The 24,069-nt window shown below is 42.3% G+C and overlaps 2 protein-coding genes across 3 annotated transcripts; both read left to right on the forward strand.

Moving 5' to 3' along the window:
* The first annotated feature begins 4,162 nt into the window (after positions 1-4,162).
* Positions 4,163-14,651, forward strand: cdk1 (cyclin dependent kinase 1). Of its 2 annotated transcripts, XM_086180420.1 has the most exons (8): positions 4,182-4,305; positions 4,787-4,829; positions 5,340-5,496; positions 5,966-6,089; positions 11,725-11,895; positions 12,005-12,168; positions 12,707-12,848; positions 13,978-14,651. In XM_086180420.1, the coding sequence occupies exons 2-8, from the start codon at positions 4,793-4,795 to the stop codon at positions 14,092-14,094; spliced, it is 912 nt and encodes a 303-aa protein (XP_086036546.1). In that variant the 5' UTR covers positions 4,182-4,305; positions 4,787-4,792; the 3' UTR covers positions 14,095-14,651. The 2 variants fall into 2 exon arrangements, with proteins under 2 accessions (XP_086036547.1, XP_086036546.1); XM_086180421.1 differs by lacking the exon at positions 4,787-4,829 and having other exon boundaries at positions 4,163-4,305.
* Positions 14,652-16,775: 2,124 nt separating this feature from the next.
* LOC147247676 (ras-related protein ORAB-1-like) lies at positions 16,776-23,514 on the forward strand. The gene is made up of 6 exons (XM_086179759.1): positions 16,776-17,180; positions 20,420-20,492; positions 20,931-21,026; positions 22,083-22,178; positions 22,407-22,538; positions 23,149-23,514. The coding sequence occupies exons 1-6, from the start codon at positions 17,056-17,058 to the stop codon at positions 23,347-23,349; spliced, it is 723 nt and encodes a 240-aa protein (XP_086035885.1). The 5' UTR covers positions 16,776-17,055; the 3' UTR covers positions 23,350-23,514.
* Positions 23,515-24,069: the final 555 nt, after the last annotated feature.

Below are 24,069 nucleotides of genomic sequence, written 5' to 3' on the forward strand. Positions count from 1 at the left end.
TGATGAAGCTGTGCAGTTTCTGGAGAGTCACCCTGAAGTGACCATGATGCACAAGGGCATTTAAGGCAACAGCATTTTTAACAAACTGTCGAATTTCCATGTATGTCAGCCAGGTTTTCCCCCTGCCTTGCACATGACCTTTTTGAGGGTGTGGTTGAATATGATGTGGCACTATGTCTGCAGTTCTTGATTAAAACAAAAAAGTGATTGGTTATGACTTGCTCAACAACAGAATCAAGACTTTACCTGGTGAAAGTAGCAACAAGCCCAATGCTGTTCCCAGTAAGGGAGGAAAGATCGGAGGCCATGCAGCCCAAAACTGGTGGCTGCTAAGGTTCTTGCCTGTTTTAATGCATGATAAAATTGAAGATACTGAGTGTGAAGTATGGCAACTTGTACTTCTATTCAGGGAGATTGTTGAATTTGTCTGAGCACCTTGCCTGTCAAAGGCGGAGATTGCTTACATGAACATTCTGATTGAAGAGTATGTGAAAATGAGGCAAGAGCTCTTCCCACATGTTAGTCTCCGACCAAAACATCACTATCTGCTTCACTATGCTGACCTGACTCTACAGTTTGGCCCACTCATACATACTTGGACCATGCGATTTGAAAGTAAACACAGTTATTTCAAGAGATGCATCAGGTCAAGTAAAAACTTCAGAAACGTGACTAAGTCACTCGCTGTGAGACATCAGTTATTTCAGGCCTATCAGTGTTGTGGAAGTCTATTTAAAACCCAGGTTCAAGCTCCAGACTCCAGCACATTCTATCCAGAGCTCTATGATGGGCGTGTAAGGGCAGCAGTTGCAGAGTTTGGACTTAATTCATGTAACTCTGTTGTCACAGCAAAGGTCCAAGTCAGAGAAACCTCATACGGAAATGGCATGCTTGTCTTACTTAGATACACAAAAAGGCAACTACAGATGGATATCCTGTCTTATAACTTCTTACTACTAGATTCAGATAAAACTGAGGTCATCGTGTTTGGACCTAAACACCTCAGGGACACACTCTCTAATTGGATCACTACTCTAGATGGCATCACCTTGACCACGAGTACAACTGCAAGGAACCTTGGAGTCATTTTTGACCAGGACCTTTCCTTCAGCTCCCACATAAAGCATGTGACTAGGACCGGCTTCTTCCATCTGCGAAGTATCACTAAGATTAGGGATATCCTTTCCCAGAGTGATGCTGAGAAACTGGTGCATGCATTTATCACTTCTAGGCTGGACTACTGCAACTCTCTCCTGTCAGGATGTCCTAAATACTCTCTAAAGAGTCTCCAGCTGGTCCAGAACGCTGCAGCGAGGGTTTTGACAGGAGTTAGGAAGAGAGAACACATCTCTCCCACTTTAGCTTCTCTCCACTGGCTTCCTGTAGAATTTAGAATCGACTTCAAAATCCTTCTGCTGACTTATAAGAGCTAATTATTCCTTACTGTCCTACCAGAGCACTCCGCTCCCAGAATGCAGGTCTGTTAGTGACCCCCAGTATCTCTAAAAACAGACTGGGAGGTAGAGCCTTCAGTTACTGGGCTCCTTTACTGTGGAACCAGCTCCCTCCATGGGTCAGAGAGGCAGACACTATAACCACCGTATTTTCCGCACTATAAGGCGCATCAGATTATAAGGCGCACGCGTTATGCATCCACTAGATGGAGCTGCGCTAAAGGGAACGTCAACAAAACAGTCAGATAAGTCAGTCGGTCAAACTTTATTCGTAGAATACAAACCAATGTTCTGACAACTCCGTTCACTCCCAAAACAAGATAGTGCATTCACAAACGGGGAGGAGAACTTTTCCCTGATTCAGTAAACACGTAAAAGAAACAGTCAGTAAATCAAATGCTAGTGCAATCACAATATAGTAACTCTCGAAATAGTGCAAATAACAATATCTAAATAACTCAACGCTGTCCAAACGTTGATGTCCATATTCACAATATCTCCCAAGCCTCGTTCAGTTGTAAACACGTGAAAGAAACACGTAAAGCTCACTCTTTCAGTTCATTCCTCATCCACGAATCCATCGAATTCTTCCTCTTCAGTGTCCGAGTTGAACAGTTGGGCGAGTACGGCATCCAACGTGCCCGGTTCCGTCACGTCAAAGTCGTCATTATCCGAGTCAGTGTTGCCATTGTTGTCTGGCAGTTTAGTGACGATACCGTTTTTACCGCCGTTACTTCGGCGACGCCCCCTGACTACGGTAGCCATAATGAACCAATATTGATCCACACATAAGGCGCATCGGATTATAAGTCGGTTTTTGAGAAAATTCAAGGTTTTTGGGTGCGCCTTATAGTGCGGAAAATACGGTACATTTAAGTCTAGACTTAAGACCGTCCTCTATAACAGAGCTTTTAGTTAGGACTGGTTCAGGTAGCGCTGAACCATTTTATAGCTATGCTGCTATAGGCTTAGACTGCTGGGGGACACATTTGATAACATGGAGCCTTCTCCTCTCCTCTCATCTCCCCTCCTCTCTTCTCCTCTATCCTCCTCTCCTCTCCGCACATTTTTTAACTGTCATCTGTCCACAGATCAACCGGAGCTCCATCTCTCTGCACCAACCACTGCCTGCATTGCCTCCTACCCCCCCCCCCTTTTTTGCCCTCTGCTGTTACACCAGCCTGCGCTCCACTCCCATGAACCAGTCTGCCATCCAGTCCTCCCATCAAGCTGGCTCGCTCTCCCTGCCCCCCTGCCTACCAGAAGTTCACATTCTGTGTTATAAACTGTTTTCTTGTCTGTAACAACATCTATTGCACGTCTGTCTGTCCTGGGTGAGGGATCCTCCTCTGTTGCTCACCCTGAGGGTTCTCACATTTTTCCCTGTTTAAAAGGATTTTCTATGGAGTTTTTCCTCAGTCGATGTGAGGGTCTAAGGGCAGAGGATGTTGTTATGATGCCATGTAAAGCCCTTTGAGACAAACTGTTTGTGAAAACGGGCTCTACAAATAAAATTTGCCTGCCTTGCCTGCCTGACAGATCAATCATAACTGACAGAGGTGCTAACAAGGGTTAAAGTTTCCCAGCACTTTAAGCAGCTTAGTTTGGATGGGGTCAAGGAGACAGGTTGATGGTTAATATGAAGTAATTGTCTTATTTACATCATGAAGGTCAATTGGAGAAAGGCACTCCTGGTATATGTCTGGGTTTAGAGCTGTCTGAAGTGTTTTTGAGTTTAAACATACAGTGGTGTCAGCTGATGGCAGGTGGAAATGAATTTGATTTCTAAAAGTGAATTTGTATTTATTCATCATTAATTAAATTAATCAAATAAGTTAATAAAGTCATTATTTTTAAAGGCTAGGGAATACAAGCCTCAATAGAGTTGTGTCAGTCCGTCAGTGACACAAGTAGTATGCGTGAGTAAATACTGTAAATGCACAGATGAAAATGGACGTTTCCTTTACCTTGATGTTCTGTTCTCTTCAGCAAACGTGTTGATAAAATGTTTTGCAATTTGTGGTTGTGAGTTACGAGCCTTAATATAAAGACTTGTTATAATATAGTATCACCGAGGTGGCACGGTGGTGCAGTGGATAGCACTGTTACCTCAAAGCAAGAAGTTTCTCAGTTCAAGTCTTGGCTTCAGCACGGGATCTTTTTGTGAGGAGTTTGCAGGGGGTGGAAAATGGATGAATTCTACCACCTAGTGTTGGGCATCGGTAATTTATTTTGCCTGGGGTATGTGCAATGACCAGTGTTAAAAGTTTCACTTCTATAATTTGTATAGCAATTCTATAACTTGTTCTTTTTAACCTGCAGTTAACGCTGTATTGGTGGAAAAAAAAAAAACTAAGGAATTAGAAAAGGGTTACCAGCACCACTGATACTGGGAATGACATTGCAGCCCACTTGGGCTTGAACCGCTGATAACAGATCGTATGTGTTAAATCTCCTGATGACAAACCATAGAATAGATTTTACTGAGATAATTGGAGACTTAATCTTTCTTGGGAACTCTACCTTCATTTACCATCACTAACATTATCATCATAATCATCATAAAGTTTACATCGAGGTACTAATTATAAGTATACAATTTTACACGCCGTGGCTGCTTCGAGAAGCATTCAAATATACTTAAGCGCCTTCCCTCGCGCTCTATCCACATGACAGTCTCCCGCTCTCCGACTGGCGGGTTTGAAATATATCATATGATCTGATTGGTCGCTTTTGAATCACTGCTGCGCTGCGGTCAATTCAAAAGTGTCAGCATTCTTCCAGCGGTAGACGGTTGTCTGTCTGCAGTCTCATAGTTCTTAATGCTTACACAGCGAGGCTCTACAGCTTGGTAAGTATTCAACATACACTGACACAGGAAGTGTACACAGTTTCTTCAGTTCAGATGAAAACGGTTATTGGTAAAATGGAATAACTAGTGTCAACTCAAGGGGTAACACATCGGTAATTCTGGCATGTTAGCATTAGCTAACGTTACTGAGCTCTTACTCGCGTGAGGAAAACGGCCAATTTAATCGTTGAGTAAATTCAAAGTTCCACGGTTTTAAGGAAACCCAGCTAAGGACTGTAACGTGGATTAAAAAACACGATCCCCAATAACATACCGGTGGCATTAACGAGAGTTCTACCTAACGTTCCTATAACTTTTATATCCATATATGTTTGGTTAGCTTGTCATAACCTTGTAACGTTATGGGTGGATAAGTCTCATCAATGTCACACTGCAAAGAACGCTTTAATGAAGAGCTAAGCTTTAGCCGAAGCTTATAACTCCAACGTACTCCGGGAATGACAACAATGCTTTCTTTCAGGCAAAAATGGAAGACTACCTGAAAATAGAGAAAATTGGAGAAGGTTGGTACAGATGTTTGATGGTCTTTTGGCTCAATGGTGTTAATGACTCTCGGAAGAGAGATGAGTTTGCTCGTTCCACTCCACTGTGACACGCTTCCTACTATCGTTGGCGTCAAACATAAATGAGCCAGCTTTGGCTTGTATGCCCTTTAAGCAATAGTGAAATGATGACTTTTCTCTTAAGTTTCGTTGTCACTTCATTCTGGCTCCATTACGAACACAACACTAGCGGTTTATTTGATGCAATGTAATTTTTTTTAACACTAAAATGATATTTAAGGTTGAAACAGCAAGAAATGGAATAAATATACAACATACATTGCTATCAGTTTCACATCCTGCAGCCAGCACAGCTCATAACGGCCTATTTTTGGCAAAATGTTGAAGACATGTAGAAATAATTTTTGTTTGAGCATGCTTTTTAAACCTGTCAGTGGGTTTTGGAGTTTACAGGGTTGATAAACAGTGTTGTGACTTCAGTGGACAAGAATGGCTGTGGTATTATTGCAGGTACCTATGGGGTGGTGTACAAGGGCAGACACAGGGCAACAGGACAGATTGTGGCCATGAAGAAGATTCGTCTCGAGAGTGAGGAGGAAGGAGTTCCCAGCACTGCAGTCAGAGAGGTCTCTCTGCTTCAAGAGTTAAAGCATCCTAATGTTGTACGGTAGGTGTGGAGTTGAGGCTGCATTATCTGCACTACTCTGACCATGTGTGTATACACAGGGATGTGAGGGTGAAACTTTCCTGCGTGTCACATCCTGATAGGTCTGTTTGTGAGAGAGCAAGAGAGTGAACAAATCAGTGTGCCATTAGATGCTTAATGGCCCAAATATGGCCTCATTACTCTAGATAATTGGAAAGAATTTCTTCTGACTGAACTGCCCAGCAAATTTCTATATGAAACTGGTCACCACCATTTCTGGCAAGAATCATGACAAACTGAGCCATGTTTTCTGAAGAGACATTGCTGTTATTAGCTGTATGACCACCCTAAGACAAATGCCAACTCTTCAGCTCATATCACTGAAAATTACACAAACTATTTCCAATAAGGTGCACATTGACATGCACCTTTTATATGGGTAGCATTTCTGGTCAATGTGTATTCATGTAGTATTAATGTGTGTCTCCAGACTCCTGGATGTCCTGATGCAGGAGTCTCGCCTTTACCTCATCTTTGAGTTCCTGTCCATGGACCTGAAGAAGTACCTGGACTCCATCCCCTCAGGCCAGTACATGGATCCCATGTTGGTCAAGGTGAGCACATGTTTGTTAGATGTCTAAAGAAACCTGGATCAATAAAAAGCTAGGTGTTAATCCTGGATAAAATTATTTTGGCACTTGGTGTAGTGCTACGTCTTAATATGACACACATCTCATCAATGAACTACCTTTGTTGTTACTTTGTCTTAATTTCTCTCCTTTTGTGCTATTGTCTCTGCGCCACCCATACATGCAATTTTTAAAAAATATGAAACAGAACACTATTGCTATATTAGTGCTTTATTTGTTGCATGATTCTATGTTGTATCAAGGTTGTTGACTACTTGAAATATAAGAAGCATCATATCTGTGGACATGTATTTAGTTACAAATCTAATTAGAGTTGCAGCTATCGATTCTTTTAGTAATCTATAAATTATTCTGGCAAGTAATCGGATTAAGTGTTTTGCATTCTCTGTCTCTATCTATTTCGATCGATATCTATTTATCTAGATCAAGGGTGGGCAATGGAGGGCCGTGTGTATGCAGGTTTTCCTTCCAACCAAACACTTTAACAGGTGATTCCACTGATTAACACTCTTCTGTGGCTAAATGTGTGTTAATCAGCCACCCCTGATCTAGATAGAGATATATATCTATATATAAATAACAGCATGAAACAAACTTTCATGTAGTGGCATTTTTGCATGGACATGTTACTGTGGCACTGTCAGTGAAGTCTTGGACGCTTCATTAGTGAATGACTGTACAGATGTAAAGCGTAGACTGTACATTCATGACTTGGCCTGAGGGGAAAAAAGTTGAGTCAAATGAATTTTTTCTTTTTCACTTTAATCCCTGCATTTAGAACCCCTCATAGACTCTTGCTAATGGGGGTTAATGTAGGTAATGCTTTCTCTTTTAGAGCTTGTAAAGGAGCGATTAGGACAGTGGAAAAAGTGCATCAGTGTTTTTATTGTAATTAAAGTAAAGTTTCAAATCATGATATTATTTTGAAGTCCTAGCATTCAGCCTTTGGCCTGGTGATCCAAGGAAGTTGAATCTGATTGGCATATAGAACAGTTCAGACTTCAAATTGCAGGCAGAAATTGCCTCAAACAGCTTTTCTGGTGCCCAAGATCCTGCTGGGTTTCACTTTTAGAAGTCCTCATATTACTTAGTCATGTTATTAGTTGACTTTAGCAGCTGTTGGATTTCAGGTTGTCCCATTATTTGAGTATATTTATCTTAGGATAAATGATCCAGGTTTCTAGACCTTATTTGTTATTTTTGTCATTGATTGTTTATTTAATGATGGTATTAAACACTTGGAAAAAATATTTTAAATGTTCATTTGGAAAGAGAAAGCATGTGATCATGAGCAATCCTGTGAAATCAATTAAATATTGTATGACAGCTGAGTTTTGGCCTATTTAGAAAAGTATGTGAAAATCCTTAAATTTTTGTGTTAAATACGAATGCTACTTTTCATTGAAATAGTAATTTGATGAGTTGTATTATAGTACACATCACTTACCACCAGAGGTCACTCTACCAGAAAAACAGTCCATTGAGAACTAGTAAATTGTGACTTGTGCAACTAACTTTGTGGACAAACCTTGAGAATCCTGCCCTTTTAATATGTTTGTGTGGGAGCTAGTATTTGAAGTGTAACACATCCAAAACTGCATTTGTTGGGTATATCTGAAATGTTTTAAGAGGAGTTTACAGGTACTGTTACACCCCTAGAACCCAGAGTACAAATCTGCAAATCATGATTCTGCTGACAAAAAGTGTAAAACTTTAACACCAGAAAATCAGTTCATAAATATGTTAAAATTACATAATATTTGACATTTCAATTATGGGTCACAAGCCCCTCTCCCACTAGATTTCTAGAGAACAAGGAGGCCATGACAGTGTCTCAACATCTAAACAATCACAGTGACAACAAACTGTTGTACCATAACAATTTTTTTTTAATCTGCATGGATTCAGCCCATCAGGCGTGTCTTCGATGTAAGTTAGTGGCCTTCACTTATCAAAAGATTTTAAAACAGGAAAAAGTCTCATGACATTCAGTCATTTCCATGCACATCTTACTATTTAGCAGTGTCGATGTGAGCGGAGGCTTCAACCATATTTTGTCAGGTTTCAGATTGTGTACATACATTTTCAAGTCTGCGTCAGTAATACCCTTTTCACACTGAAAATAGCGTGTCAACGCAGGTTTTTGGACCCGCGTTTGCTTGGCATTAGTGTGCATTCAAGCTTCCAGAAGGTCTTAACCTCCGCTCTGAGGGCTGCGTGCCTGTGTTTTTCTCTATCGTATGTCGTCGCGCAGACGTCATCATTACACATAAATGTGTGCCGGAACACTGAGAGGTAAACAAATGGCAACATGGACATCGTCAAGTTGAACGTTAGTGTTTTCGTTGCGTGCATTGCAATGTGTCTTGCAAAGCATACAAACTAGAAAATGTCCGAGCGCTAATGCAGCGAAGGATGATGGAGTTTTTGGCTAGTCTGGACAGGAGCTGAAGAAGCTACAGGCGAAGCCTGACAGGTGGCACAGTGACTAAATCAGGATTCGACAGGAATGTCACATGAAACCTGAGACGACGCAGGTTGCCTTTTTCCACACTGCAGGCGAGCCGTGCCACAAATCACCTGGGTCGCTAGGCGAGACGGTCGACACGGGTCGAAATGCCAATTCAACCCTTTTAGAGTGCTCCAAAACCTGTGTTGACCCGCATTTTGGTGCAGTGTGAAAGGGGCTTAAGGGACCTGTTTCAGAAGGCTGGTTTTGCAAGGTCTGAAAGGCAAGGCAAATTTTATTTGTATAGCCCGTTTTCACAAACAGTTTGTCTCCAAGGGCTTCACATGGCATCATAACATTATCCTCTGCCCTTAGACCCTCACACCAACTGAGGAAAAACTCCATAGAAAACCCTTTTTAACAGGGAAAAATCAGAGAAACCTCAGGGTGAGCAACAGAGGAGGGATCCCTCACCCAGGATGGACAGACGTGCAGTAGATGTTGCTACAGACAAGAAAACAGTTTATAACACAGAATGTGGACTTCTGGTAGGCAAGGGGGCAGGGAGAGCAAGCCAGCTTGATGGGAGGACTGGATGGCAGACTGGTTCATGGGAGGGGAGCGCAGGCCGGTGTACAGCAGGGGAAAGGGGGGGGGGGTGATGCTGACAGTGGTTGGTTCAGAGAGATGGAGCTCCAGTGGATCTGTGGAAACAGACTATGAGACACCAAGGCCAAACTACAAAGTGCAACAGGTAATGGTAATGACAGTTAAAAAATGTGCTGAGAGGAGAAGGCTCCATGTAACCAAATGTGTCCCCCAGCAGTCTAAGCCTATAGCAGCATAGCTATAAAATGGTTCAGCGCTACCTGAACCAGTCCTAACTGAAAGCTCTGTCATAGAGGACGGTCTTAAGTCAAGACTTAAATGTAGTTAGTGTCTGCCTCTCTGACCCATGGAGGGAGCTGGTTCCTCAGTAAAGGAGCCCGGTAACTGAAAGCTCTACCTCCCAGTCTGTTTTTAGAGATACTGGGAGTCACTAATAGACCTGCATTCTGGGAGCGGAGTGCTCTGGTAGGACAGTAAGGGATAATTAGCACTTTCAGATAGGATGGAGCTTTATCATTAAGAGCCTTACAAGTCAGCAGAAGGATTTTGAAGTCGATTCGAAATCCTACAGGAAGCTGGTGGAGAGAAGCTAAAGTGGCAGAGATGTGTTCTCTCTTCCTAACTCCTGTCAAAACCCTCACTGAAGCATTCTGGACTAGCGGGAGACTCTTTAGAGAGTTCTTCGGACATCCTGACGAGAGAGTTGCGGTAGTCCAGCCTAGAAGTGATAAATGCATGCATTAGTTTCTCAGCATCACTCTGGGGAAAGGATATTCCTAATCAGAGACGAGTTGTCTCTGTACTTGTTTCAGTGCTATGATGTTCTCTGAATCCAGATTGGAAAGCATTGCTGTGCAGATGTTCATGTAGCTGCTCCAGGACAACCTTCTCAAGGATCTTGGAGATGTAGGGGAGGTTGGACATAGGCCTATAGTTGGCTAATTCACCTGGGTCAAGAGAAGGTTTTGTTTTTTTTTTAAAGTAAAGGGTTAATGACAGCCACCTTAAAGGCTTATGGCACAGAAGGATGCCTTAGGCATCCTTAAGTAGGCTTGGAGGGAGTGATTGCAGAAGTTAGGTCTGACAAGTCGATGGGACACACACACACACACACACACATATATATATATATATATGGTGCAACTGTTTGTTTCAGAATGAGCTTCAGCTTTGAGCAGGATTCACAAGCATTTTAGTTGAGTTCTGTCATCTGCTTGAATAAACATTCAAGTTAGTTTATAGTATTTTTGGCATACTAATTGAAATGCACTTTGTTTGATCTTCAGTCCTTCCAGAAAAATGAAGTTTTTTTTTTATGTGATTGTTGCAGGAAAAAATTCTTGATAATGGAATATGCCGATGATATGTGCCGATATTGCAGGAACTTGCAAAAACTGCAGTTTGATGAAAAAAGAAGAAAAAAAAGACTCCCCCAACACTCTGTTGTCACGAGGCTATGACTTTAATATAAAGTCATTTTTATTGATAAGCAAGCATACATCACAGAAAGTGCTGGGAATAATTAAAGTCTTTACAAAATGTTGATGAGTGAAATTAATTCCAAGCTTATTTGTCTTGGCAAATGAGATTGATTTGCAGACATAATCATGTCTCCTTCGCAGGGTTTGCAGCTTTCCGATGATGTCACTTAACAACTTTCCCAAGGCAACAGGAGAAAAATGGCTGCTCTTCTGTGATGTAAAAGCAACATTTTTCAACTTTATGGGAAGACATGTGTGACAGCCCCCACATAAATGTGCGGACTCTGGCTGATTATGCGTTGAATTATGTGATCATATCATCGCATTTTTTGGAGGGACTGGATTTTAGAAACAGTGAGTGCCTTATTCTGCACAGTCAAGTGGAGTGGTGACTAAATATGTGTAGCGATGCACAAATTGCCCGGCCAGGGACTGGAGTGAATCAGCTGCTTTTCAATGAGACCTGCCAGTCAGTGTCATGTCTGATTTTTGATTCCTATGTGGTTGCTTGCCACTGCGTGTCATTTTACCAGGAATAGTGGCAACACTCCTTTTGACAGACAGCTCGTCAATATTCATACAGTAGATCAACTCAGATGGGAAGTCTTCATACAATTGGCGTCAATCAGCCAATCACGTCTGTTATCCACACAGCTGCAATATCTAGCTGTCTGCCCGACTTTGTTAACCTACTCAAATTCTGCTTATTTGGTTCTGCTCTTGATAAATGTGTCTGTATAATGTGCACATAGTGTGCATCATTTTCGGGTCTGTTTTTTGCAATCAGGAGCATACACATGGTGTTTTATTTGCCATTATACTTAGCCAGTTGTGCAAAGAGTTCCTCTCTGGCTTAATCTAATCTGTGCACATTGAGGCTGTGTCCATCAAAAATAGATTTGCAGCTTTTCCCAGCAATGTGGTTTGCTGTGGAAGCAAAGTGGACCATCATGAGTTGCATATGGTGTTGGAAAAATTGTTTGAACAAATGCCAAACTTTAAGAAACCATTTAGTTACATAACATGAAACCTGTTCCCTCTCACCTATCACAACCTTCAGAGCTACCTGTACCAGATCTTGGAAGGTATTTACTTCTGTCACTGTCGCCGAGTCCTCCATCGGGACTTGAAGCCACAGAATCTTCTCATCGACAACAAGGGAGTCATCAAACTGGCAGACTTTGGCTTGGCTCGGGCCTTTGGTGTTCCAGTCCGAGTCTATACCCATGAGGTGAGAACCCATTCATCTTCCCCTCAGGTACCCATGGTTGACTCTGCAACAACACAGTCGGCAGAGAAAGACTCCCACAAGCTGTGAGTTCATGACCTTGTGTTTCCAGGTTGTAACGCTATGGTATAGAGCTCCAGAGGTTCTCCTTGGTTCACCCCGATATTCAACCCCTGTCGATGTTTGGAGCACTGGGACCATCTTTGCTGAACTTGCCACCAAGAAGCCAATGTTCCATGGAGACTCTGAGATAGACCAGCTTTTCAGGATTTTCAGGTAGAAAAACAAGATATGACAAAGATAACAACCTGTACAAAGTAGTATTACTTTGATTGCCCCTTTCACTTTGTGTGGCTGGTGTTTGATCAGTACACAGAGGTTTAAATTTTTTGCAAAGGTAAATGGACCAAGCTGGACCTGGAATGTTGATAAAACTGAATTGATGAAAGGTAATGTAAACATTAATAATGTTAGCTTTACCCTACATAATTTGACAAATCTCATTGGACCAGCAGTGCTAATTTGCTAATGCAGCCATGCTAATTTTATATGGAGGAACGTGCTACATCAACACATGTACAGGATTAATAAAATTAGTCAACCAAGATGTGTTGGTTGACTTAAATCCTAGAAATTTGATCTTAATCTGAGAAATTAAGATTCAAAAAGACAGTGGGGAAAAAGTAGGCCTGATTTTAAAAGGTGGGGTGCAAGAGATGGGGTGTGTTGGCAATGATGGAGGTGGCCTCCTTGTTCAGTTGTCTGTTATACAGAGTAGAAATGCTGAGCTGATGTGTATTTATTTCTGCTGTAGGACTCTGGGAACTCCGAACAATGAAGTGTGGCCTGAGGTTGAGAGCCTACCTGACTACAAAAACACGTTCCCTAAATGGAAGTCTGGCAACCTGTCATCCACGGTGAAAAACCTGGATAAGAATGGCCTGGACCTCCTGGCGGTAAGAATTAGGAGTAAGGGCGTGTTTCCACTGGCTCACTTTGGCCCGGGTCGCTAGCACTGGCTACCACGTCAGTGTGGGTGAACTCTTACTGGCTGAGGGTTGCCCTGCATAATTTGTGTGAGACACAACAATAATGGACAACATAGAGGCAGCGTTATGCCTGTTGCTCGGTCAGTGGTTTTTGCTTAAACTAATAGTAAGGGATGACAGGCAGGCAAGGCTTCAAGCAGGAAACTGAACACCCAAGAAAAGTATGAAAGACTTTACCAAGCGATCGACAAGTATTCCACCAAGGCTAAGATGATACGAAGTAGACGACGTAAGCGGGTAAGTTACCCAGTTAGCTGTATTTACGTCACATTTTAGTCGCCACTCAGCTCGCTTGGAACCCCAGCGGAGCAGGGACCAAAATAGTAATATTAGTACTGTGTAGGGGCCAGTGGAAAGGCCCAAAGTGACCCAACCCGACCCAAAGTGAGCCAGTGGAAACATGCCCTAAATATCCGGGTCTTTTCAACTCCTGCAATTCCTGGGTTTGTGGTGTGGGCCTGTCCAGCTGTTAAGTGAAGAAAACATTTCTCGTAGCATTTATGCGTTCTTGAAATGAAAATCTAAATTGCCCTTTTTAATAAGGCCATGGCTGTTTGACAGATGAGACAGACTTTACATTTGAGAAACAAAATGACAATCCTTTCAATTGCATTGTGCAGTTTCTGTGCTTAGTTTTTTCAGCATAGCTAGCAAACAAATGATGGATGGCAATTTCAAGTCACACTCATGCCAACAGGTTAACACAGCATTGCTAGGTAACCTGCCCAGAGTACTCAACAAATGGCCAAAAAAAAACATGGTGTTGAAGTGTATTGAGAAGAGCACAGGCAGGGAAAGAATGAAAACTTAAAAAATAAAGACTTAAAAAAAAAAAAAGGCTACAACTAGCTATTTATGATTACCAAGGAAAGAGCCAATGACATTCAGTATCATTGCTTTGAGTTCCATATGAGTCAGACTAACATGTCCATCACAGTATCTGGATACGACTGGCTCTTGTCTATACTGCTGAATGTAAGATATGTTGCTGCACACTGTAACTACTCTCCATCACACACTTTTCTTTAATCTGCAGAAAATGTTGACCTACAATCCACCCAAGAGGATCTCTGCCTGGGAGGCTATGACTCACCCTTACTTTGATGACTTGGACAAGTCCACGCTTCCTGCAGCTAGTGTCAACAAAATCTAAACCCTGAAAAATCACACTTATGCCACAATGGAGGCTTTTCCTGTAAATACGTGTGTGTGAAAACTGTTATAGACCTTTTACTTCAGTTTGTCAACATTCTTTTAAATAAAACTGCACTTTGTCATTCCCAAAACTCAACCTGATGTTAGTTTGTTTTAGATTCAAAATATAAAGTTTTACTTAAGTTCAAGGCTGTTTTTGAAATTCTGCTATTTTGTCTTTGTTTGTATATGAAGAGCCCACATGTGTCTGTGTTTGGAGAGCCAGCAGAACAACTTCAGTGAGTTTGGGCTGGTATAGTCCATCCATCCATTTTCTTCCGCATATCCTGTCAAGGGTCGCGGGGGGGCTGGACCCTATCCCAGCAGCTTTTGGGTGTGAGGCAGGGTACACCCTGGACAGGTTGTCAGTGGGCTGGTATACTACACATCTGAATTATATTTTACAGATACATGTAATACTTTTGTTTACTAGTCCACATTCCATGGAGCAGTGTTGTTTTTTTAATTTTACCAGGAATTGTCATGTTAAAGCCAATAAATGGTGACTGACGGTAAGAGTCACGGAGCTTTTGTGACTTGTAACAAAGTCTGAGGCCTGACTGCATAAGGGATCAGATCCAATAGTTTTATAGGACTGAGAATTTAAAGCAGCAACCTTGTGAACAGTTGAACCTCTTTGCGGTGGAGGTGGCATGGAATAAACAGAGAGGCCAGTCCAGCAATTCTTCCCAAGAAGACTTTTTATTCTAGGCAATCAAGACAAGACGTGACAGAGGTCCAACCATCAACTCGGGCAGATGGAAACTGGCGCCTTACATACCCGCTTATAGTATTCCCCCCTAGCCCCTACCAAGAGCAGGGATCTCCCTCTATCCACAGAAACTCTTAGCTCCTGACACCACATCAACAACCCCCAGAAATTAAGAGTCTAAAATTCACCCTTGATTTATTATTATGCGCAGCCGCATCCGCCTGAGGACCACCGCCACCAATGCACGGTTAAATAATTAAATAAATATGCATAATCAATAAATAAAGATGCCGCAAGCTGGATAGGTAGCCGTGTGCAAATCTGCTCTTTAACTTACTGTGCAAACTTCAATTAAGTGCTGATCTTAAAGTGCAAGTGCCATTATTAAAGTGCTGTGCTAATTGTGAAATACTGTTGAAAACAACCCCAGAGCAACCTTTATACATTACTATCGTAACGAAGGGCTCTTCGTTACAAACCTACAGGCAGAATTTGCCTCAGACAATGTCTTTGGAGACTGATGCATTTGAAGTTCCCCACTTTTTCACTTGGTATAGTAATACATGTGACCTTTCAGTGATTAAAAGCCTGACTTCAAACCTGAGCCAGAGAGACATTTGGATGAACAGATCTAGTGGTCTTGGTGTTTGAATGACACCATGGTGAGGGAGGAGAGTATGATGGGCATCACTCTCACCACAACCAGTCAAAGTGCAGATGGTGCTCCACCTAGAGCCCAAGCCTTCTCTGTTGTTTCAGCCTTGGTAAACAGGCAGTGTAATTAAAGAGTATTGTTCTAGACAATCATGATGGTGCAATCGTTAGTAGTGTCGCCTCAAAGCAAGAAGGTTCTGGGTTTGAGTCCCAGCTTGGGCACAGTATCTTTGTGTGGAATTTGCATGTTCTCCCTGTGCCTGCATGGGTTCTCTCCAGGTACTCTATATTCCTCCCACAGTCCAAAGACATGCAAATGGGGATGAGGCTGATTGATTCTCTAAATTGACCGTAGGTGTGACTGTGAGTGTGAATGGTTATCTGTCAATATATGTTGGCCATGTGATGGACAGCTGACCTGTCCAGGGTGTACCCCGCCTCTCGTCCGAAAGCCACTGGGATAGGCTCCAGCCCCCCCACGACCCTGAACAGGATAAGCAGAAGAAAATGGATGGATGGTTCTAGACCAGCAGCATGGTGGTGCAACGGTTAGCACTGTTGCCTCACAGTAAGAAGAATCTGGGTCCCAGCACCAGTGGAGTTCGCATGCTCTTGTGCCTGGGTGGGTTCTCTCCAGGTAGTCCAGCTTCCTCCCACAGTCAAAAGACATGCAAGAGGGGACTCTGTTAATCAGATACTCTAAATTGACCGTAGGTGTGGCTGTGAGAGCAAATGGTTGTCTGCCTATATGTTGGCCCCGCAATGGAATGGTGACCTGTCCAGGGTGTACCTCACCTCTTGCCGAAGGCAGCTGGGATAGGCTCCAGCCCCCTGCTACCCTTAACAAGATAAGCTGTAGAAAATGGATGGATGGATGATTCTAGACCAGCTCTATTTGGAAGGCATTATAAATTCCTGTGATGCTCAATCTTGTAATCTTCCTCAAGACTTTAACAAAAACATTTGAGCTCAAGTCAGACGTTTCTGGATATGTAACCTTTTTTTTTTTTTTTTTTGAAGATTGTGCAAATGGACTCGCTTGTGATGATGTATTTCATTTATACTCCGACTTGTAGCCGGTCCAATCATAACATGAGAATCATCAGGCGGCACATCCAAACCTAGGACAGGCAGCTTCAGTTAAATAGGAATGTCTTTTAAAAGTCACCCTGTTCGGAGACACCTACACAAACACGGCATTTTGAGATTTATTAAGTATTTCAGCATAAATATTTTTTGACACGTGACACTGACTTTGCTTTGCCACGTTTCACTAAATGACGTAATCGTTTTGACAGTTGGCTGATGCAGTAGCGACACACCAAAAGGAGACAACAGGGCCGAGATATCATATACAACCTTTGCTCACGGAAGGTTGACGGCAGCAGCCCACTTTAATAGCCAGCTAAAAACAAGCTTATGTTGTGTCCGTCCTAACGAAGTTGACCTGCTGGCTAATGTTGGCTGTTTCTTGGTCGGATTTGCAGCCATTTTGATTTTGGATTTTTACTGAGGAATAAGCAGCCGGTCGTGCCGTGGTTTGGATAGCCGTGTATGCTAACCTTAGCCAGCGCTCCCGTTCTAACTTCTAGACTGCGCTGGGTACCTGCACAGAGAAAAGGGGGTCTTTTCAGCAGACAAGGGACGTTATTCAACGAATCAACAATGAATCCCGAATAGTAAGTGTCATTATCGAGTGCATTGTGTTACATCTGAGTTGCTAGCCAGGGTGAACAGGGAAGTTAGCGTAGTTAGCGGCTAACAGTGAAGCTCGTATTAGTCCGTGGTACGTGGTTGCAAAACTGTAGCCGACAGATCAGTAGAATTTAAACATTCACATTTCAGGTCTGACTGTCGGGGGTGGGCGCTGGAGCCGATTCAAAGTGACATCAGGAGATTTGTTCCGTAACACACACACTCCCGGATCAGTTATCTGGCCTGAAAGAACCCCCAAGTTACATCTATGTTTGACACAACAGAATCGACTTAGACCCGGAAAAAACGTATCAATGAACGACATTCCTGCTCCTGATAAATTGCTGGTCAAGGGATACCGGAGACATTTATACATCGGTCCTCTACATACTTGTTCAGCTGTACTTGTAATCTGTAATACGACAAGATGCTGTATTCTCACGCATCAAAAGTGATATAATTTATACAATCTAAAACCATATGAAAATAAAAATTAAAGCATTTATTACACAGTTAAGTAGCAATCAGGCAAACTTGAATTGAGTGACTCTCACAACCTAAATCATTTTGGTGCCTGACTTAGAATCCAATGTAGTGATGGAATCGTTTGCCATCACTACTACTACTACTACTCCCTTGGATTCAGCTTCAGTGCAACATACAGCTGGGATTTGTATCCCAGCTGTATGTTGCACTGAAGCTGAAGGCTTAGTGGGAAGGCCTTACATTTTAACCAAGCTGAACTTTTGACATTCTTTAAACTTGTTTTTGGTCAACTTATTCTTTTTACTGCCCTTATTCAGTCACTGTCCTTATTCAAGGCTCAAAAAAGGGGGACCCTATCAGACTGATGGGAGTTGGACAGCTGGTCTTGCTACTGCTCCTCTGCTGGTGCTGTTCTTTATCAGTTAAGACTGAAACCCTAAAAACCTGTTCAACAACGCCTTTAGCCTCTAGTCCCCATCACCCCCAACAATCACGCTGATTCTTGTTTTTCTATGTTCACAATTGCCTCACTGCGAAGAGGCCCGGATTCTTTGCCAAGTTAGATTCAGAATCAGCAAGCCTTTTTTTCTCAAAGACAGTTCAGGATTTGCTGTGAAGCACCTGAAAAATCACACACACACCTCATTTTCTTATGTTACTGCACAAAAGTAGGACATGAAATATAGAAAGAAAGAAATTGTTTATGGGTTAATCCATAAATGTATGTGGTGAAGCAAAATGGCAGCAGTGGGGGTGTTTGATAGCCTTCAGTTCAGTGATGGCTCTTAAAAAAGCTTTAGCCTGGAGTTGCAGGACTTAATGACCCTGTGTCCCCTCCCAGAAGGCAACAGCGAGAAGAGCTGGTGACAGGGGTCAGTTCCTTCTCTCAAAATGAGACTGGCTCTGCAGAAGGAGTCAATTGTATTTTTTTGGGATGTGTTTATGTACCTGGAGATTTTTCCTTTCTGCTTCTTTGCCGATTGCTTACCAAGATGTGATGCAGTATGCTAAAACACTCTCCCTCTTGCAGATGGTTGCTCTCGTTGATTGTCCTCAAAAAGTAGAGCTGTTGCTGTTGAGCTTTTTTTTTTTTTTTTTTTTTTACCGGAGTAGTGTAGTTGGCTGTCCTTGTGAGGTCCTCAGTGATGTATGTCCCCAAGAATTCAGAACAAGAGACTCCTGTCAGAGAGGTCCTCTCTCTGTCTGTGGAAATGAGTAATGATTTCTCTGGACTTTTTAATGTTCAGTTTTAGATTTTTGTGTACGTACCATGCTATCAGTTATCAGTATTTATATATTTTTGCTCCTGATCTGATTTTAAGACTTCTATGGCATCAGATAGCTGTCAAAATTATGAGAGCGCAAATACAAACTAAACGAGCACAAGATCAGGAATTGAGGGCATAAAAAAACATAACATTGAGAGGTCAAAAATAATCTTGTGGCAATTAAAGTTTTGTCTCAAGCGTGTAAATTGTGACAGAGAGCAGTTGTGAGACAGTGGAGCTGCTCGCTCTCTCTTCTAACTTTCACGCTCGCTCGCTTCGGGATGTTTTTTCGCTCTCGATATTTTTTCCTACCACATATACGTCACGGGGGTAAGGCTCAACAAGATGATTGCTGATTGAAGTTCGTCGGCGGAATACGCCTGTTAATGGTCTATCATAGACTTCAATACTGAGTATCTGCCTATACTGATCTGAAGCAAGTGATCCAAAGCAGTGGTACACAATTGCACAGTACACTCTTCAAGTTAGCTTATTATTAGTGTAATCAAAACCAATCCAGTGTATATACTTGACAGTTGACTTATAGATATGTACACATTAACTGGTTAAACAACTATAATATTTTTAATTTTATAATTTGAAGGTTAATTTTATAGGTAAAATATTTAGAAGTTTAAAACAGCCATATTATACTGAGTCAGAAAAATAAAGCAAAGAAGGAAGAAACATTTATAATTCTAATAGCATGGATTTAAATTGCATTTCAAAGACCAAAGGTTGCTTTGTGAAAGAGAAAGTAAGCAGCTCTGAGTTGACACTCGTGACGGGCCGAACTACACACTAGCAAGGTACTATCTCTGCACATGGGTAACATGGTGGAGTATGTGTACTCTGCTGTGAATGAACAGACTTCCCATGGAACTAACACAGTATAGTGCCATGAATAATAAACCAGTGCTCTTTGCGCATGGTGCTTGAGGAGTAGGAGTAGGTGTGTGTTTTCCTTTTGTTAGGGTATATAGGAAGAACTGCTTAGCAGGTCACTGTTCTGTTTGGTAAATCATCACTTGATATTTTATCTCGACTTGATATTTTCGTACACAGGAGATCTGAACTCTGATGGCAGTTATTAGAGGTGTTCTTTGTTTAAAGTTTTTCTGTGTGCAGCAGCTGCAGGTTTCCGATGATGTGTTTGAATATTCATGTTCTCTTGTTATTGTTGCTGTGCAATGGGTCCTAGCCCGCAGATGAGTGTCTGTCCCATGTACAACATATGCATGAAAGTGGGGTGACCAGAGGTGTCTAACACCACCACCCAACTTACACCCACCCACAGCAGGATGGTTGTATTGTGTCTTTATTAGATGACCTGATGGCATTAATGTTAATCTACTGTAACCAGAAATCGCAGGAGGTTGTAGAAGGATTGGGAAGGATGTCAAGTGGTTGCCATGGCAGCCATACCAGCAGTTGATCTCTGTCTTGACTAACCTGTACTCTCCCATTAGTGACTACTTATTCAAGTTGCTCCTGATCGGTGACTCTGGGGTGGGAAAATCTTGCCTCCTTCTTCGATTTGCTGTAAGTTTTTCCAAATTAGTATCTCTTGTTTGCACCTCCCTTACTATTATTATTAAACAGTGATGTCATGCAGATGTGCAACCAGCTCATTCAGTAGGACAATAGTATGGATCCTAGCTGTCTAGTAGTGATGCTAAACATCTGCATCTGTTGCTGTTTGCCTTGTGATGGTCATAGATGACGTTTTCAAACAAAATTGATCCATTCCATTCTCTGTCCATTTACATAGAAATATTTAATTTTTCTGCCACAAGTAGACAACATTGAAAACAAGGTAAAAACATATATATATTAGTTCCCTGCTAATGCCAACTGAATATGATGGTTGCTCCCTGTATTCACATTGATTGATTTTGTTCCAGCCCACACTGAGTCAACATGTCCATGTATGTTAAGTGCAGCAAGATGTGAACAGTGTGTGTGACGTTCTCTCTGTAGGATGACACATACACAGAAAGCTACATTAGCACAATTGGTGTGGATTTCAAGATCCGAACCATTGAGTTGGAAGGGAAGACCATCAAGCTTCAGATTGTAAGTAACTTGCCATCTGTCTTGAGCTGCTCTCAAGTAAGTGTCGTAGGGCCATTTCACCTGCCTCCTTTGGTCTGAACTTGCAGACTTTTCATTTTAATCTGAACCAAAAATCATAGATGTGAAAGCTCCCCTTGGACCATGGTCTGGAGAAAACAACCAGATCACGGTCCTGCTGAAAAGTCTTGGTCCGCTTGGAAGCAGACCATGGTGCAGTTCATTTGATGTGTGAAAGGTAACGGTCCAAATGTAGGACAGAACCTTAATTTAATTGGCTCACACATGCAGGTGATGACATTGTGTGGTGAGGAGAGAGAGGGGAGGAGGGTAAGTGTGCGAGTTTGTTTCTGTTTGTTTAAACTAGAGCTGTAAGCTCATAAGCAGAAATAAAAAGATATGGTGTAATTATGCACTTTTATAACACCACAGGTCTGTTTTTATAAGGTTTTATAAGATGGAAATTGAAGGTGTGGATACAGTCACAGGAGTTTGGGGACTGAAAGGTTAGCAAGTTAACATGAGTTGCATATAAATCTGACAAAGCAAAAGTATCACCTTATGATTTGCATCCGCATGAAGAACAAAATAGGACAGCTGTGCACGGGTAATGTCATTAAAGATGTGTTTGTGGAGTCCTGACAGCCTCTCTATTCTTACCATGTGATGTTTGTTTACAACATTTAGTGCACTTGATAAAGTGACAGTGTGAAAGCAAATTCAAACAAATAAAAATCATAAATAATAATAATAAATGATAAAAACATAGTTTGACACACTGTCCCTTGAACCACACCAATCCACTGACCTAAAGGTGCGAAAGCCCCCTCAAACAGAGAGGCAGTTTTTCAAGACCAACATTTTTTTTGTCCTTCTATGGACAGCTGTCAGAGCAACACATCTAATTTCGCCCACAAACAGCATGTGGATAACTTTGTCTCCATTTGGACAAGGAAGCTCTTCTCTCATTGGTCAGAAATGTTACCAGAAAGATTCACAGGGGATTACTGAGGGAATGAGCTCATCACCTGAACACACTGGTTCTCTTTCCTCTGACAGTGGGATACAGCAGGCCAAGAGAGGTTCCGTACCATTACATCCAGCTACTACCGAGGTGCTCATGGCATCATAGTGGTGTATGATGTCACAGACCAGGTAAGCATAACACTACATCCCTTCCTGCCTCTAGCCCACCAAAGTGTGAATCCTTGCAGTTAAGCTCTTAGTTCAGAAAACTTCCTTCTAGAATGTAGAGGACTCAGCCAATCACAGTTTGTCCCCTCCGCATTATTCCTGTAGCACACCACCCAACATGGTTGTGTGCGTGCACCTCCACTCAACCTTCGTAGATCTCTTACTTAGAACATCTGTCTTTGGTCTTAGGAGTCATTCAATAATGTCAAACAGTGGCTGCAAGAGATCGACCGCTATGCCAGTGAAAATGTCAACAAGCTCTTAGTGGGAAACAAGTGTGACCTGACCACAAAGAAGGTGGTGGACTACACAACAGCCAAGGTAAGGACCCTGGAACATTTGATATGCTGGGTTCAGTTTCCCTTCTTCCCCCAGCATAAAACAATTTATAAGACTCAGCAGAGAGGTTTTATGAGTGAGTATGTGGCAGCTTCAGCTGATGCAAGGAAACAGCTGTCTGTGAGAGTGGGCCATGTCTCGTCTGAACATAGTTGGCTGTCACTTGTTTTTAGGATTTTCAGTGTATTTAGTCGTCATTGTGTCATCAACTGATCAATGGAGCACACTAGCAACACTGCTGAGTGAAGCTGAAGATCTGTTGGTGTCTGCTGCTGGGAGATGACAAGTTAATTACCACCTTCACTGTAACCCCCCCATGAAGAGTCCTGTTCCATGATGCTGCTCTGGCTCACATGCAAACATGGTTTGGGAACACTGTGGCAACACAGTTCCACTTCATGTAATAAGATGGATTTTTAGGTTGCTATGGTAATTAAAACTCCTTATTCCTGAATGTATGGAACTTTGCTTGGAGCATTCTCAGCTCAAAGCATGTCCTGTGTACCTCTCTACTGTTGATGTTTTGTCACTACACACACACACACACAAACAACTAAATTGCTTGGCACCTTCTCTCCTCTATTGTGTCCAGGAGTTTGCAGACTCTCTAGGCATCCCTTTCCTAGAAACCAGCGCCAAAAATGCCACAAATGTGGAACAGGCCTTCATGACCATGGCGGCTGAAATCAAGAAGAGGATGGGCCCTGGGGCTACAGCTGGTGGGGGTGAGAAACCCAACATGAAGCTGACTCCCGGCACAACTGTCAAGCCTACATCAGGAGGATGCTGCTGAGAGAAAAAACACTTCCACCATGAGCGCCCTCGCCCTTGCTATGCCTGCCAGTCTGGCTGCCATCCCCCTCTTCCACAGCCAAACAGGACAGGGATGACAATTGTGTGTGTGTGTGTGTGTGTGTGTGTGTGTGTGTGTGTGTGTGTGTGTGTGTGTGTGAGAGAGTGAGAACCACATGAAGTTGCCCATATTTGTACTGTACATAATGTAGCCGCACTACCAAAAAAACAATAAAAAATTCTTTTGTTATTACAGTGATCACATGACCCATCACCTCCCATCTTAGCCTCTTCATTTGGCCCTCAAAGTACAGATTTGTGTGCGTGCGCACATTCCAGTCAGGTTTGAATCTTTGTTGTCCTTTGACAGTTCTGTTGCTGTTTGTGTCAACACGTCTGTTGCCATCTGAAGATGTTTCCTCTGCACAGCAGTGTCTCACTGCTCAAAATCTTAATGCAGCAGTGTGTGTATATAAGCACTGTGTATATATTATATACATATGTACGTATACAGTCCATGGCTCTGTAGTGCTCTTGACTCTGGGGATGAACTTGACCGTCAGCATTCAACATGTGGCTGTAACACTGAAACTACAAATAAATCTGGTTCTACCAGACTACAACATGGAACCAACCCTGAATTATTTATTCCATTGTGGTTCTGCAAAGTTACATCTGGGGGATGCAATGTTTTCTGATTTTCAAAATAAAGGCAGCTGAA

Source organism: Aulostomus chinensis, chromosome 16, assembly GCF_037954235.1.
Source record: "Aulostomus chinensis isolate RoL2024-O1b breed Wild chromosome 16, RoL_Achi_v1.0, whole genome shotgun sequence".
NCBI classification, from domain to species: domain Eukaryota; kingdom Metazoa; phylum Chordata; class Actinopteri; order Syngnathiformes; family Aulostomidae; genus Aulostomus; species Aulostomus chinensis.